Raw genomic sequence first — 15,571 nt, 5'->3', positions numbered from 1 at the left:
ATTTTAATAAATAAAGAGTATAGAGCAGGGAATTCCGGGAGGACCGTCTTTGAAGACAGAGAGACTTGGGCCCTAGATCTATTCCTTTCACTTACGACACGCATGACATTGGGAAAGAATTCTTTCCTCACAAAGTCTTTCTGAGAATCTCCTTAGCTACTGTGTGTAAATGTGAAAGCATGGTATCTGGAATTTGTGGAATATGCTTGATAAAATTACTCATCCTCTCTCCAGGTGACAGAAACAACATGAGCAAAGGCAGGCCCTGGGGATGTGCTTCATATGTTTTAGCAATCATGGGTAGCTTAGTCTGCTTTGAGTGATGGCGCGTAACAAAACAATATGACAGATAAAACTGAGATGTTATTCCTATTCCACATAAGTTTCTTAAGGAAAAATTTCCAACAAAATCGAGAGTTAAATATCTTGCATAATGGCTGTAAAAATTAAAGAGTCATGATTTGTCCAGCATAAGAAATAACTTTATTTTCCAGAAAGCTATACTCATTTCCTGTTCACCTTTCCTCTTTTAAAGGAAGGGAAAGTACGTCTCATAATTATAATAGCATTTTTCATTCCTGGAGATTTGCAGTTAGCGAGACTAAAAAAACAATTTTGTGGGGTTCGTTCAGCTATGTTTAAAAGTTATTTTCCTTACTAACCCTCTCCTCTCACCAACTTCTCTTGAAAAACCACCGGACAACCTGGTTAGTTTATTTTTAACTAAAACAATATGACTTGGAAATTGAGCCTCTGGTGGCCGAGTGAGGCCTTGGACACCTGGACTTCACTGCGAGTCTCCTCGTGAGAAGCGTGAGGTGAGGTTTCACTATGGCCAGGACGTGAGGCCCGGACGCCCCCTGGGAATTCTCCAGGGTGTATATTCCTGTGTCTGAGAGCCAACATGCTCAGGCATAGACTCCCCAGGCCACTATTTTTGGACACCAGGTAGATTGTTCAATGTGATACTTTGTTGTTTTTGAAAGAGCCCAAAAAGAGGTCCGCGTGGGTGAAAGTGTGGTTTTTGGAGTGCTTCAACTTCTGCATTTCCCAATTTTTGTTTTTCTCAGTTTACTGCCAGCCATATTACTGAATTTCTCGGGGGTATGAAGAAGTTGAGGGACAAACCTTTAAACATATACAGGAATTACTCATTCAGCCTCTGCTGTGCAGCTGCCCAGGACTTATTCAGGGTGAGAGAACACATAAACAGGTATTCATCAAAAGCCTAAGGCTGGGCAGAGGGCTAAAGAAAAAAGAGTTATTTTTGATGAGAAAATTAAAGAAGCTTCATTGATCATGCATACATAAGAAATAGTGTATGGGTGTGGAAAAAGCTAGGTTTTGTAATCAATCACATAGAGACTTGAATTCTATCTCCACCATTTTCTAGCAAAGTGTCTTTGAGTGTGTTGCCTAAGACTATGTGTTTCATCTTCTCCATGTGTAAAATGTGAACAGGTAATAGTAATAAAAGCTAACCTTTATTGTGCACTTACTTTATGTCAGGTTCTGTGCTAAGCATGCTCAGTATGTTGCGTGTATAGGTAGGGCCTATTATCCTCAGTCTCAAATATGAACACTGAGGCTTAGAGAACTGGAACAACTATCTTGCAAAATTGTTAAAAATAACATAAAAAAAATGGCTCAGCATGTTGCCTAGTGCGTGGGAGATATTCTATAAAGAATAATTGTTTTTATAAAATATTACCTTACAATAGCTGATATATTTAGAAGACCAGACATTTCAAAACTATAAATTGTGAGCATCAATAAGTTATCTGTTCTCATCGTCCAAAGTTTTCTGAATAGTAATAGAATGTGAGCGAGTGGTTTTGAGATTCTCACACTGTGTTTCTGTCTAAATAGCCCCGAACAGTCGCTGGGATCAGATCACCCTCTGCTCTAGGAAGTCCTGGCACGGCGTCGGCAAATTCTTCCTCCTTGGGTCTCTTTCTATTGAGGGCCTGTGTTGGTCATTGCCTTTCTTCTACAATAATCACTCCATCACAACCCCTCTTGATTTAATTATATTCAGTGTCCTTGATGAAATTTGAGAAACAACTACTTGGTATCAGCAGCTCCAAATTCTTTAGTACACGCCTGAGCCTGGTTTCCTCCTCCCCCATGACACCCACATCTTTCCCCCTCACCCCACATTGGCTAAAAGTATCAACAAGGATTTCTTTATTTTGTTACCAGAGGAGGACAGGAAGAATCAACTAACTCAGCTAATTAGGAAAAAACGCCACTAACGCATTCAGCACGCGGGCCACTTTGGTTAATTAATTCAACATGGCTCTGCCTCCCACACACCCTGGTTACTTTAGACCTCCATCCGCAGGTTCCCTAAAGGAGGCATGGCGCCAGAATAGAAAGAAGAAAAATCAAAGATCTCCCTATTGACTCAATTATCCTGGATACACTCTGTAATCAGTAATTTATGCCCCATACAGATAATCTTAGACATCCTGATGATGGCAGACCCAAAAGGCCACATAGTATCTAATCCCATTTATATGAAATGGGATAGGTAAATTGACCAGAATAGGTAAATCCAGGGAGGCAGAAAGTGGATTGGTGTTTGCTCAGGGGCTGGGGGGAGAGGGGAACAGAGAGTGACTGTTTAATGGATATGAGGTTTTCTTTTGGGGTGATATCTTTTGAAGTAGATAGAGGTGGCAGTTGTACAACAATGTATGTTCTAAAGTCAATGAATTGTACACTTTGAAACGGTTAATTTTATGTTAATTTTACCTCAATAAAAAAAATTCCCGATTAATTCAGAGACTTCAAGGGACTGAACAGTCAGGAAAAGGTTGAGAGTGATAACTAGGGTATCACTAGACTCGGGTATTCTCTCTTAGATGTTAGTGTGTATCAGCAGAGGAGAAAGTCCCTAAGTAAGGGAAGGAAAGGCAATATGAGGTCTGGGTCAGAGGAGAGAAAAGAAGAGAAATGGGAGGGGGAGGAAAGAACCAGAATAAATGGGAAATTCACTTGATTGAAACTTAGGGAGCAGGTACTTATGGGGAACTGAAGGCTATGGGCAGTGCTGTACAAAATTAAGGCCCTCATGGGGCTGCCCCACTGGCACAGTGGTTAAGTTTGCACGTTCCGCTTCGGCAGCCCAGGGTTTGCCGGTTTGGATCCCGGGTGCGGACCTACGCACTGCTCATCAAGCCATGCTGTGGCAGGTGTCCCACATATAAAGTAGAGGAAGATGGGCATGGATGTTAGCTCAGGGCCAGTCTTCCTCAGCAAAAAGAGGAAGATTGGCAGCAGATGTTAGCTCAGGGCTAATCTTCCTCAAAAAAAAAAAAAAAAAAATTAAGGCCCTCTATGTCCCTGAACAGGAGGAAACACTATAAATTTGTACTATAAATTAAAGCATTATGTTATCTTTCATCAAATCAAACCTGAAAAGAAAACAAGAAAATATATGCCATTGTAGAAGGCAGAAGGTGTTATTCAAAACAGAAAGAAACAAGTTGAGTAATAAAAAAAGTGACTCTAATCTCTTTGAAGGAAGAGACCATGTCTGACTCAGCTTTGAGTCCCCAGCACTGTCCAGGCACAGATATTCAAAAGTTGTTGTTGACTGAAGGATAATGACTCACACTTAAGTGGGGCCTGTATGCCAGGTGCTATTCTAACCATCTAATTCATTTAATTTTAAAATAGTCCTAAGGGTTAGGTATCATTGAGCTCTCCTTTACAAGTGAGGAAACTGAGGCACAGAAAGGTTAAAATCACAAGGGTGGAGTCAGGACTTGCACCCAGGTAGTCTAACTCCAGAGTCTGTGTACCAAAACACTTACTATACTTCCTGAAGAAATCAAAGAAACCATGATTAAGAGATTGACTAGTCAGCAAACACAGTGATTCTCCATTCTTCTGAGAAGAGGAAAAATATGAACCTCTTCGGTATTTTGCACGTTCTTCCTTCTGGCCAGAGTCATAGCTCTCAACCACTGGCTCTGTCTCCACAAAATTCTGGAGTAGCACGTTCCTGGGTAGTGAATGTAGTGTGTGAAAACCTGTAAGTGTGAAAGAGACCCCTGCAGTCAGCCTCAACTTTGACTAAGGGAGCACACATCACATCCCGCAGTCAGTGGGCAAAAAAAGCATTCCGTATTCTGAGATAAACAAGAAAACAGATAAGCATAAAACTACTGTCTAGTTCATCTCCAAAATAAATAAAACCTTCAGTCTTTCCTGTAAGTTACTGACTCTCTAGCAAAAACCACTATATCCCTGACTTTGGCAATGGTGATGTTTGAAGATAGGTAACCTGTGAGGATGTGACAATCAGGGGGAAAAAATGCTGTTTTCCCACCATGAACAGACTAATAGTAAATTTGGGAACCTTAGAAATCTAATTTTTTTCCTTGTTGTACACTGTACTTTTTATTCCAGTTTTTCTAAACTCCAGACTCCCTTACAAACCTTCGGCAGACAGGTAAGCTACTTTAGATTTCTCTACACCTGTAATTGAATGAACATTAGCGTAAGTTGTAGAACTGATGAGCTCAGGCCTGGTTCTGTCATGCTAAACTTTACGAAGTTAGCCAGATCTCTTTACTTCTCTAAACCTGGTCCTCGTCTGAAAAATAGGAACAATAATCCCTCTGCTGCCCATCTTACAAGGTCATTCTCACAATGAAACATGATGTTTGTAAAAAAAACTACCTGACAAGAAAATTTACAAATTAAATCTAGTCCAGTCCTGGTCCAGCAGGGGGCGCCATCATGGGAGTCAGCATCCGCCACAACAAAGATGGGAAGGTTAAACTTCGGCTCAAGGAGCCCAAGAGCCTGGACATCCACCAAAGGCTGTTGGTTGAGCTGTACGGGTTTCTGGCCAGACTAACCAACTCTTCCTTCAACCAAGTTGTGCTGAAGAGGTTGTTAATGAGTCGCACCAACTGGTCGCCTCTGTCTCTCTTCTGGACCATCCAGAATATGAAGCTTCCTGGCGAGGAGACAAAACAGCTGTGGTTGTAGGGGCTATAACGGATGATGTGCGTGTCCCTGAGGTGCCCAAATTGAAGATGTGTGCCCTGCGTGTGAGCAGCTGCCCCTCGAGCCGCATCTTCACTGCTGGAAGCAAGAGCCTCACCTTAGTGGCCGGCCCTGTGGCAGAGTGGCTAAGTTCATGTGCTGCACTTCGGTGGCCCAGGGTTTCGCGGGTTCGGATCCTGGTCGCCGACATGGCACCACTGATCAAGCCATGCTGAGGTGGCGTCCCACATGCCACAACTAGAAGGACCCACAACTAAAAAAAATATACAACTATGTACCGGAGGGCTTTGGGGAGAAACAGGAAAAATAAAATCTTTAAAAAAAAAAAAAAGAGCCTCACCTTAGACCAGCTGGCCCTGGGCTCCCCCAGGGGCTGTGGCATCATCCTGCTCTCTGGTCCTCACGGGGGCAGAGAGGTGTACAGGCATTTGGGCAAGGCGCCGGGAACAGTGCTCAGTCACACCAAACTCTCCGTGTGCTCCAGGTGCCTTACGTTTGGGTGTGCCAGAGACCGCCATGCCAGCCGCAGCTACAAAAGCTAACCCAGATCCTGCCTGCTATTAAAAAGATTTTTGGATGCTGAAAAAAAGTTAAATTAAAATTAGAAACCTTAAACCAAGGAGACACCAGAATTGGTGGTATTGTCGACCGTTGGCAGATTTCCACACTGCTCCACTCAGTGGCTAACCAGCAAGGGTAAACTCATTGTGTTACAACGGAAGGAACTGAAGAGTCAACCTACTCAGGAAGAGTTAGGGAGAAACCAATCAGCCTAAATGGGAAAAAAAAGGCCTATGGCTTTATTATTATTTTTCTTTTGAGGAAGATTAGCCCTGAGCTAACATCCATGCCCGTCTTCCTCCACTTTATATGTGGGACGCCTGCCACAGCATGGCTTGATGAGCAGTTCGTAGGTCCGCACCCGGGATCCGAGCTGGTGAAGCCTGGGCTGAGGAAGTGGAACTGTGAACTTAACCACTCCACCACACGCCCAGCCCCTTACAGCTTTATTAAATATATAATAGTTTTACAGGTGCTAAATCTTTTGAATACATGAGCTTGTTAATTCTCAGAACCACTGGTAAAGCAGATGTATTGCCATCAATTTACAGTTGAGAAGTTATTCCCTTAGCATCACAACTAGTGAGAGCTATGTCAGGACTGGCCCTGAAACAAATACCAATTCTTTTATATTGAAATGGACAGGATGCTGTAATGTACATTTTATTATACCTAGAACCATAAATTTAGTAGTGTATTCCATAAAGCTACACAATACAGATGCATGGCTAGGTAAACACACAGAAGAAATGAAAAGGGAGAGGAAAGAGAAAAACACCAGAGAGAGAGAGAGAGAAGAATTGCAGGACGCCTGTATTAGGAAAAAACTAGAACCTCACTGAAAGTGATTGGAGAAATTGAAAAAAAAGAAAACCCCACTATCAGCTATTTTTAAAAAATTGAGGGTTTGAGGTGAAGTGAAGCTTGATTTGTCAACAGGAAACAATGGGCTCTGCACCTCTATTTATATAAACAACATTTGCTTTTTCCATCTTAGGTTCTGCCCAGAAGTAGTCGTCTGACTGCTGCTTTTGGCTCTGCTTGACTGGTTTTTAGAAAAAAAAAAACAAAACTGTGGCCACCTGTTCCTCTCTCCACCACAGAGGAACTCAACAAGTCACTTTCCCTGATGTTTGGTTAGTGAAAATGCTAAAAGATACAACAATTTCAATTTTTATTGGAGTTTTGTATTTTTAACCAAATCTTTGCCTCCCTGAGTGGACAAAGCTGCAAGGACAAGGCTTCCTCCCCTCCGCTGCTCCTGATGTCCTTCCATTCTGCCCTGTGAGTTTCCAGATTGCTCAGGTCCTCTTCACCACACTTTCCAGATTGCCTTCTCCCATACAGATTTCTCTATTCCCACCTTCTAGCCTCCTGGTTCCCCTTCCCTGAGGTCAAGCTGTCATCACTCTGCCGTTCCTTATCCCCCTTGTCCGGTGCTCTTCTGTCTTCTTTTCTATTTCTTCTCACATTTCTTCCTTCACTGTGCTACAGCTACTTCAATACAGAAGGAAGGGGAACCTCAGAGGCTGCAAGTTGCTTGCACCTTCTGACCAGTTGTAAAGCATTTGGTTAAACATCCAACTCTTGCCACAAGCACCCTGAAGCACAGGAGGGTGGAGCTTGTGGGTAGCAACTTATACTGCTTGATGTCATCAAAGGTAAGGGCCAGAAGTGGGTAAACCAGCTGGGTTTTGCACCTTCTGCCTGTGAGTCAAAAGAATACTTAGAGAAAGTGTGCATGAAACTATATTTAGAGAGCATAGTGCACACTTGAATTTCCAGAACTTGTTCATTCAAGGAGAAAGCAGGATTTTCTCCAATCATAAGCATGAAATATAGAAAAAGTTAGGCACAGAGCAGGATCAACTCAAGTTTGGAAGAGAAAATAAGGGTAAACCTAATGGGTAGGCAGATAAGCCCACTATCTCTTCAAGGTACCAGGAAGGTATTCGAGCTCAAAAATTGCCAAATGATACTTTCACCAAATCCTTTCATTGCAACAGTAAAGATACATTGTTTTGGTTCACATAATTTTTTATAATGTCTGTTTATTTATTTATTTTGCTGGGGAAGATTTGCCCTGAGCGAACATCTGTTGCCAATCTTCCTCTTTTTTGCTTCAGGAACATTCACTCTGAGCTATCATCCATGCCAATCTTCCTCTATTTTGTACGTGGGCCACCACAGCTTGGTTGCTAACAAGTGGTGTAGGTCCGTGCCTGGGAACCCAACCTAGGCCACTTTGCCACAAGTGGTGTAGGTCCGTGCCTGGGAACCCGACCTAGGCCGCCAAAGCAGAGTGCACCTAACTTAACCACTAGGCCATGGAGCCAGCTCCCACATAATTCTTTTTCATCAAAATATATGTTCCTTGCTTAAGAAGGTTATCATTTGTGTTCGCCAGGAAAAGGATAATATTAACACCTTAAAGGGTAAAAGTTTTAAATCCTTTCCATGGGAGGAACGAGGAAAGAAAACAAGAACATCAGGGACCTGAAATGAGGCAAGAGTGAAAAACAAGCAAAAGGAGGTGAATGGAATTCTGCCGATGGGGAAGAGAGTGCAGAGGGAAAGAACTGAGACAGAAGCAACCTCCTGAAACTTTGACCTCGGACCCTTCTTAGGGCAAGGTTATGGGGGAAAATGAGACGTTATAAGGATGAGGAAAGAAAGAATGGAAAGCAAGTTAGAAATGTTGGTTTACCTATCAAGAAGAGTAAAAAAGGTAGAGAATATAAGAACAATGAGAAATGGCAAAACACAGCAATTTGACCATGCAAAAAGAAAGTGAGAGTGAGGTATGAAACCTCACCTAGCAAGACTGATGGGCCTCAAGGGGGCAGAAAAGGAAACGAATTTTCTGGGGAACCAAGGAGGGACCATGTCTAGAGGGGACTAAATAAATTTGGAATGTTGGAGAACCAATGGTAAAGTTGTGGAGTGAAGAAGGATGCAATAGAGAATAGCGGAACAGAGAAATTGGAGCAATGTTGGTACTCAGTTTTCAAAAGGAGATGAAAGCATAAATTCAGGTCTTCCTTCTAAACATAAAAGGGAAAGAGAAATAACCAGACCAAAGAACACTCTCTTCTGAAAATGAAACTTGAGAAAACATTATTTTAAAATGTTTAATTTGCAACATACACAATACTGGGATTGAGGTGCTTTCTGGTGGAAATGCCACCTCTCATTCAACATGCAGTAGGAGGGTCAAGTTCACGAAGAGATTCTTGGAAACTCTGTGCCTATGAGATTTCTCTACAGTAGCTACAATATCCACTTAATATGTCTTTCTAGGTATGAGTACATTTACTTCTAGAGACTACGGAGCAGAGATGACATGCTTTGGGGCTTTTCCTAGCATTTCTCTTTATTCAGTTGTGCAAATCCATTAAATTAAATTGCTTCTTAACAGCAAGAGCCTGATCGTCATTTAGGTAGTCTTCTCAGCAATACGAAAGGAATCCATCCCTGCAGAGTGGAATTCTCTCATGTAACTTGTTGTCTCAGAGTCCCCTGGTTCTCACTTGAATTTCATTGGCTTTGTAGAAAGTTACTGAGTTATTCAGATGGAAGGGCTCATAATATATAATTTGTCACTTATAATGGGATTTTGTTCTATGACATTGTGGACTGCTGTCCTAATGGAGGGTATTTCCCACCTTATAAAGCAGACGTGGTTGTTGTGAATTAGACTACGTCTAGGTTTCAAGAAACAAGACTAATGCATTCAAATCTTGAGAATCATAGAATTAAAAGAAACCTTAGAACTTACATAAATTTAACTTTCTCATGTTAAAGATAGGGACATTAAACCAGGGCCTGCCGAGGGAACATGACTTATTTGAGGCTACCTGCTTACTGCTAGAGCCAGATAACAATGTGGTTTGACTGAATATCGTGTTTCTTTTACTCTTTCCTAGAAACCCTTGGGTAAACTTCGTGCCTTCCTATTGAAGTTCAGGTCTGAATGCCCTTCTTAAGGCCCCAAATCAGGCTATTCTAGAATGCATTTGCACAATAATCTCTATAGATTTTGGTAAGTGATGAGGATGAAAGAAGTAGCAACAACTCAAGGAAGCTCAGACCAATGATATGATTTCACATTAAGTTGTCTAATTAATGTGTGGAGGTGGGCTAAGTAAATACATGAGACTTACTTTCCAGCACTATCTGCCGATTGGACAACTGCATGAAAAATTGAATGTGGAATCATGAGTCCAAGTTCTATACCTGGTGTACTCCTCTAGCCTCAGCCTCTGAGCTTAGTAAAAGACAACATTTTGGGTCTTTATATGTTGCTAGTAGGATTGTATAACTCTTGGCTCTGGAAAATTTCCTAGGACTACAGAAATTACTGTGATTCTTCTCATAAAGAGGAATTGCCAGGCAAATGTTAGGACAATCAGCAAAACAGTTAAAATAAGAGTAAAGAGGACCATGTAGATGAATGGGGTGTTAATCTAGGAAACTCTTGAAAGCAGAATAAATGAAGTTGTATGACTAGTGAAAATAGACAATGATAGCTTCTTTCACTCTAAGATCTTTCTCAGACAGATTCAATAGTAAATATTACTAACCTAAAGTTTATGTTCCCTTGAAATTGTATGTAGAATGTTTGTACATGAGTCACATGGTCATCATTTATCTACCACGTCTATGATATTGGGGAACACCCAAACCATGCAATAATATAGACTTTATATTTTATGTATTGAAAAATGACATAAATGTTAATTAGTCTGGGTGAAAAATCAGGGAGTAGGGGCAAAAGCTAGACATGCAAAGCAATTGGTTTAAGAAATGCTAATGTCTATGGGTTAGCTGAAAATGGTTGGACAAGGAGTTCCCTATTCTTAGAGCATTCTCTTCCTCCCATCCACACATTCTTCTTTCCTCTTCCTTGATGATCAGAGACCACTGGGTCTCTGCAGATTCACATTGTCACAGGGAGGAAGTCGGAAGTAGTTGGAACGACGGAGTCGCCTTGGGGGTAGACCAGCCATCTGACGGCAAAGTTCATCTAGAAGAGAAGCAGAGCATGATGGAATGAGAATGCAGGGAGAAATAGGGGCTCACGCTTGAGGAGAAAGAGAAGACTGCAGTGTGGGGTCACGAAAAGGTTGAAGAGAAATAGATGTGGGTTAGAACCCCAGCTCTGCCACTTACTGGTTATTTGCTACTTACTATAAAGTTTCTTAACTTTTCTGAACCTCACTATCCCTTTGTGTAAAATAAGTGTTAAAATACCTGCCTCAACACTGTAGTTGAGAGTATTAAAGTGAATAATGTATGCAAAGTACCTAGCACAAGTGGTCAGGAAATTTTAGTTTCCTTTCTATACCTAGCTCCCAATTCTTCTAATCATGGGCTTATTAAATAGCAAAAATATGAGGTCCAATCATTCAATATATGTTTAAGTGTTTACTGTGTGCAAAAAGCTAACTTTAGTAAGTCCCTTGAGACACTTGAAAGTGCCTAGAGTCCCAAATACTCATCCTCAATGTCAAGGTGCTTCCCTTGCAGGTGGCTTGCACAGAGCCAATGGGGGCAAGCAGCAAGTTTCCTTCTGCGAAGTTCGCTACAGGTCTTACTCAGGAACTCAGCTCAAGGCGGGCTGCTGAGTCAGAAGTGGCTGTGTCTGTGGTGGCTTCATCAACCACAGCCATCGTTTAAGGCTGGCCATGGGGAAGGTGAGAAGTATCTTTGCTTCCACTATGTGTGGTCTATAACCACACACTTTGGACCATTTTAATTGTTTTAAAGTCTTTCTATCTTCCTCTACCTCTGAAATTTCACAATAAGTAATGTAAATGGTTCCTGGAATTGGTGGACTGTTTATAATGTAGCCAGTGTCTAAATGTCCAGTAGATTTTTAATTTATTTATAGGCCCTATCCAAACATTACTGTCTCCAAATTAGTGGTGGGTTTTTTTTTTTTCTTTTTAGAGTTGTCAGCATGGCTGCAGACTAGTAGAATCTGTGATCTGTAATGGCTGAATTGGCCCTCTCGTCTAGAACTCTGATGAAAGATCTTCAAAGCGACCAGAGCTTCAGGAAGAGAGGTTGGGGGTTACAGTCTAATTGGAAAGAGATCTAGGGGTCCTCTTCCTAGGGTTATGTTTATATATTAAGATTCTGCTTTATTTAGATTGTTTATTTGGGGTAACGTGGTGGACCAGGGGCTGACAGAAGTTAAAGGGGTGGCCTAAAGCCCTTCTCCAAAGCCAGACCTTAGATCCACGAGATCCATGAGCATCATGTCCCTATGTACCTCTCTCCTGACTGTCTCTCTCTCCTAAAAACCCAGACATCGTCTTACCTTTCATAGCTTCGTGTTCTTTACAGACAAGACGGGAGCAGATCTCATTGTTGATGATGTACATCCGTCGTAAACTGCCATAGTCCCAAGGTCATGGTTAAGGACAGAGATAGAAAAAAATCATTGAGAGGGAGGACTGGCCTAGGCCTAAGATGTCTCTTTACCTCCTGTATTCCCCACTCTTCCTTATCTGTTCTCCCCTATTTGGGTTTCCTTAAGTGTTTCAGACTTCTTTTTTTTCCCTCCAGAGGAATGTGGTGATGGAATGGTCTGAATTACTCTTCATAGCAACACTTTGCACATTCCACCTACAATCAAGCTCAATACTCCTCCCCACTATTTTCTGTCCTCAGAGTTGAATCTCTTACTTCAGCCTTTTTCTATGAGGTAATAAATTCAACGTACCAGTGTTTGCCTCATGACTTTCCTTTTTCCAGCCCTCTCATTCATTTGCTTTCTTGGGTCTAGAGTTCTTAGTCAGTCTGTTCTCCATATGCCTCAGTCCAGACTCTAGGTTCTAGCTGGCATCTTCAGGAATAGCTTAGCAGGGTTATGCTAAAAACTTCTGCCCCATTCATAGTGGGTGCTCATTAGTTACTGACACAAAACCACTACCATGTAAGATGCTCTCTGGGTGTTCTGGGATTCCTTACCTGGTGAAACATAACTGATGAACGCATTGCTTGACTGGCCGATGCACAGAATAGAGTCTTGTACAAGCAAATTTCTCATCCCGGCACTCTGAAGAAGCCCAAAAATTGGGAGAGGCATAACAATAGGAAAGCCATAAACAAAAGATTAAAAGGCTAGAGGAGAGGAGATAAGAGTGGGAAACAAATACAAAGTAGTTTCTACAGAGGATCATAGTAAGTTGGGGCATGTCTTTCCCGCTCACTAAAACAGAGCAGTAGGAAATTGGCTAAAATGAAATTTTGGTGTTTCCCTACCTGGAAACAGAAGTGGATTAAATAATCTCTGAGGGCTCTTCTAGGAAAAAGTCCTTCTAAGGCTTATCCAGGTGGCAATATGAAATATCAGATTGAAATCCTGATAATCCCATTCTGAAGAATGAGAATTCTTAGGTGGGCCACTGTTTCTCTGTTCCAGTGGTTTTCTGCACATCAGAATTATCACTACATTAAAGAAAGCAATTCTAGTCATGACATCTATGGTAATCTTGAGTCCTTGCAGTCACTTCCCAACACACAACCCACGAGCCAAATAAAGTCCCAAGGTAGTTTAGGGACAGGATTGTTTCAGGACCATGCAAAAGGGGTTCTGTCTTTTCCCCATGATTTTTAGGACAGGAGCTCATTAACAAAGGGGAGTGGGGTGGGAAAATAAAGGGTAGTAAAAATATTCTCTGAGAAAGAATTGGAAGTAAACTAGAAGATGTACCAAGTACCCTCCAAAGAAGAAGGAGGTAAGGAATCCTCAGGAAGAAAAAAAGCTTAAGAAAAAGACAATCATACCTGCAGTGGCATTTTTATCATTGGGCGAGGCTGGAAGGCAGAAATTTTATTCAGTTATTACTAGTTCTAGAAGTCGCTTCCTCTGTAATTCATGTTGCCTCACTTGAGACCCACGTGGGACACCCATAAATAGGAAACAAATGAGTTAATAACTCTTTTAGCAACTTCTAAAGGAAAATCCATAACGAGCTGTTTCGATCCACAAAATTGAAGAGATTTGGAAGTTAGGATGGGAAATTTGATTTTGCCTTTCTTGTTTCTCTCCTAGAAAGTTGAGAAATTTATTGTATTTTGAGTATCTTTATGTTGTTGTCAAGAAGCAAATTTAGTAGGGGACACAAGGCAGAGAGCCATATGTCCAGAAGAGCTTCATCCTAGAGCTAAGGAGAGAAAAGATTATTATCGTGTAGAAGCTCTTCCTCATTAAAGAAAATTTCTTCTCTGTAAATTAGATACATCATCATGGTTCTTTGATAAAAGCTTTTGGGTAAAGAATAATGAGAGTCATAGCCACAGCCAAACCTACCCTAGGGCAGGTTAAATATGGCCTAGTTTGTTGAATGGAGAACAAATGAACGAGTAAGATGAGTCTTGAGGGAATACGCTAACCATGGGCGTTATCTGTAAAGATGTTTTGAAGGAGTTGCTAATAGGATACTATGGGAAGTATGCTAGGTGATTGTATCTATTCCTGGGTTCCAGTTGCAGGTTTATATGCTGAGAATTCTCAGATTTATACTTCTACCCCAGACCTCTCTTCTAAGCTCCAGACCTATAAATCCAACTGCTATTTTATGGAAGAGTTCATGAATTTTTCAAAGATCTCTCAAATCCAACATATCTCAAACTGACTTGACTATCTTTCCCTTCATCAGTTTAAATTGTTCTTCAGTGAATGGTACCACCAGGCACCCAATAACCACCCTCTACCCAGTAGAAAACTGGCCATCGTCTCGATAGTCCTCTCCGCCTGACAGCTCACATTTCATTCTCACTACCTCTACCTTAGTTCAGGCCACCATCTTTCATTGAGTCTATTACAACAGGGTCCTCACTGGTTTTCCAATTCACAAATCTGATTAGAACCTTTCTTTGCATAAACTCCTCTCTGATTGGTTTTCATTTCTATCCTAAGCCTTTGTCCATGTGGTGTTCTTTACCTAAAAGCTCTTCCTGCCTCTATTCACTTGATTCACTTCTACTTGTCTTTCAAGAAGCAAGTTAGCTACTGTGCCCTCCAGAAAAGCCTTTCCTAACCCCCAGCGCTGGATATAGTCAAGGACTCTTTTTGAGTCTTCTGTAGCTTCCTTTGCCTGTACTGATTATAGCATTTTGTGAAACTGAATAAAGTTGTCTGTTCATTTGTCTATCCTGTCTATTAGACAAAAGATAGCTAGTAGAAGAAAATCAGTTTTGTTCACATTTATATCCCTGGCACCTAGTAGCAGGTTTTCAGTAACTATTTTGTTAAAAATAATCTAGCTTCTTTTTTGCACATCCTACCACTTACTTGTTTCTTGTAGTTTTTGCCCTAATCAATAAAAAAACTCAGTTTCCCCAATGTGCCAAGCGCTATTTTTCTTTCGCATCTCTGAACATGCTATTCCCTCTGGCTGGAATGGCCATCCCCTACATGACTGCCGGGCTTACTCCAATTTTTCCTTCAAAATTCAGTTTAACCATTGCTTCTTCTAGAAAGCTTCCTTTTATCTTCCCAAACATGTATTTGTTTATATGTTTGTCTTGGCTTTACCTGTCCAGTCTGGGAAACTTTGAGGAAAAGATCACGTCTTGGTATTTTGTATATCAACACCTAGCACTGTTCCCGCTTGTTAAGGCATCAAAAATGTCATTAATTTAAAGTGAACTGTTGGAAGAATGTGCTACATAAACTGTGGTGCTGTCTATTTAGGATCCTTCACCAGCTGTACTGCCTTCCATAATGGGCTCTGAGGAAAGCCCAGAATGGCCCTGGGGGCCCTGGGATCCCGGATCTGAACTCACCCAGGTCATCTGTGGAAGGCGTGATATCAGCCAGAACTGAAAAGGCACAAAACAGCAGGTATGAGGAGGGCTTTAAATCGGCAAGGGGGAAGGCAGAGTAGAAGAGGGAGAATGGAGATATCAGTGCAAGGTCAAGGCTATGGCTGGGTGCATCATGTTCAAGGGAATAGTGTTAATTGAAGTA

General features: G+C 41.5%; 1 protein-coding gene and 1 pseudogene across 4 annotated transcripts in view; one reads left to right on the top strand and one right to left on the bottom strand.

The window, feature by feature from the left end:
• Positions 1-4,752: 4,752 nt before the first annotated feature.
• On the top strand, positions 4,753-5,567 carry LOC124242672 (ribosomal protein L18-like; annotated as a pseudogene).
• A 3,136-nt stretch (positions 5,568-8,703) lies between these two features.
• The window catches only part of MFAP5 (microfibril associated protein 5), a 12,356-nt gene continuing 5,488 nt past the window's right edge, over positions 8,704-15,571 (bottom strand). For 2 of the 4 annotated variants that reach the window (XM_046685559.1, XM_046685549.1), the window contains 5 exons: positions 15,388-15,423; positions 13,384-13,413; positions 12,565-12,652; positions 11,912-11,985; positions 8,704-10,612 (listed from right to left, as the gene is read on the bottom strand). In XM_046685559.1, coding sequence (XP_046541515.1) covers positions 10,500-10,612; positions 11,912-11,985; positions 12,565-12,652; positions 13,384-13,413; positions 15,388-15,423 — 341 coding nt within the window. In that variant the 3' untranslated portion in view covers positions 8,704-10,499. The remainder of the gene's footprint in view (positions 10,613-11,911; positions 11,986-12,564; positions 12,653-13,383; positions 13,414-15,387; positions 15,424-15,571) is intronic. The other 2 variants (XM_046685565.1, XM_046685554.1) reach the window with 1 other exon arrangement.

Source organism: Equus quagga, chromosome 1 (genome assembly GCF_021613505.1).
Source record: "Equus quagga isolate Etosha38 chromosome 1, UCLA_HA_Equagga_1.0, whole genome shotgun sequence".
Lineage (NCBI taxonomy): Eukaryota > Metazoa > Chordata > Mammalia > Perissodactyla > Equidae > Equus > Equus quagga.
Note: the sequence above shows the minus strand (reverse complement) of the source record. Positions and strands in the feature narration are given on the sequence as shown.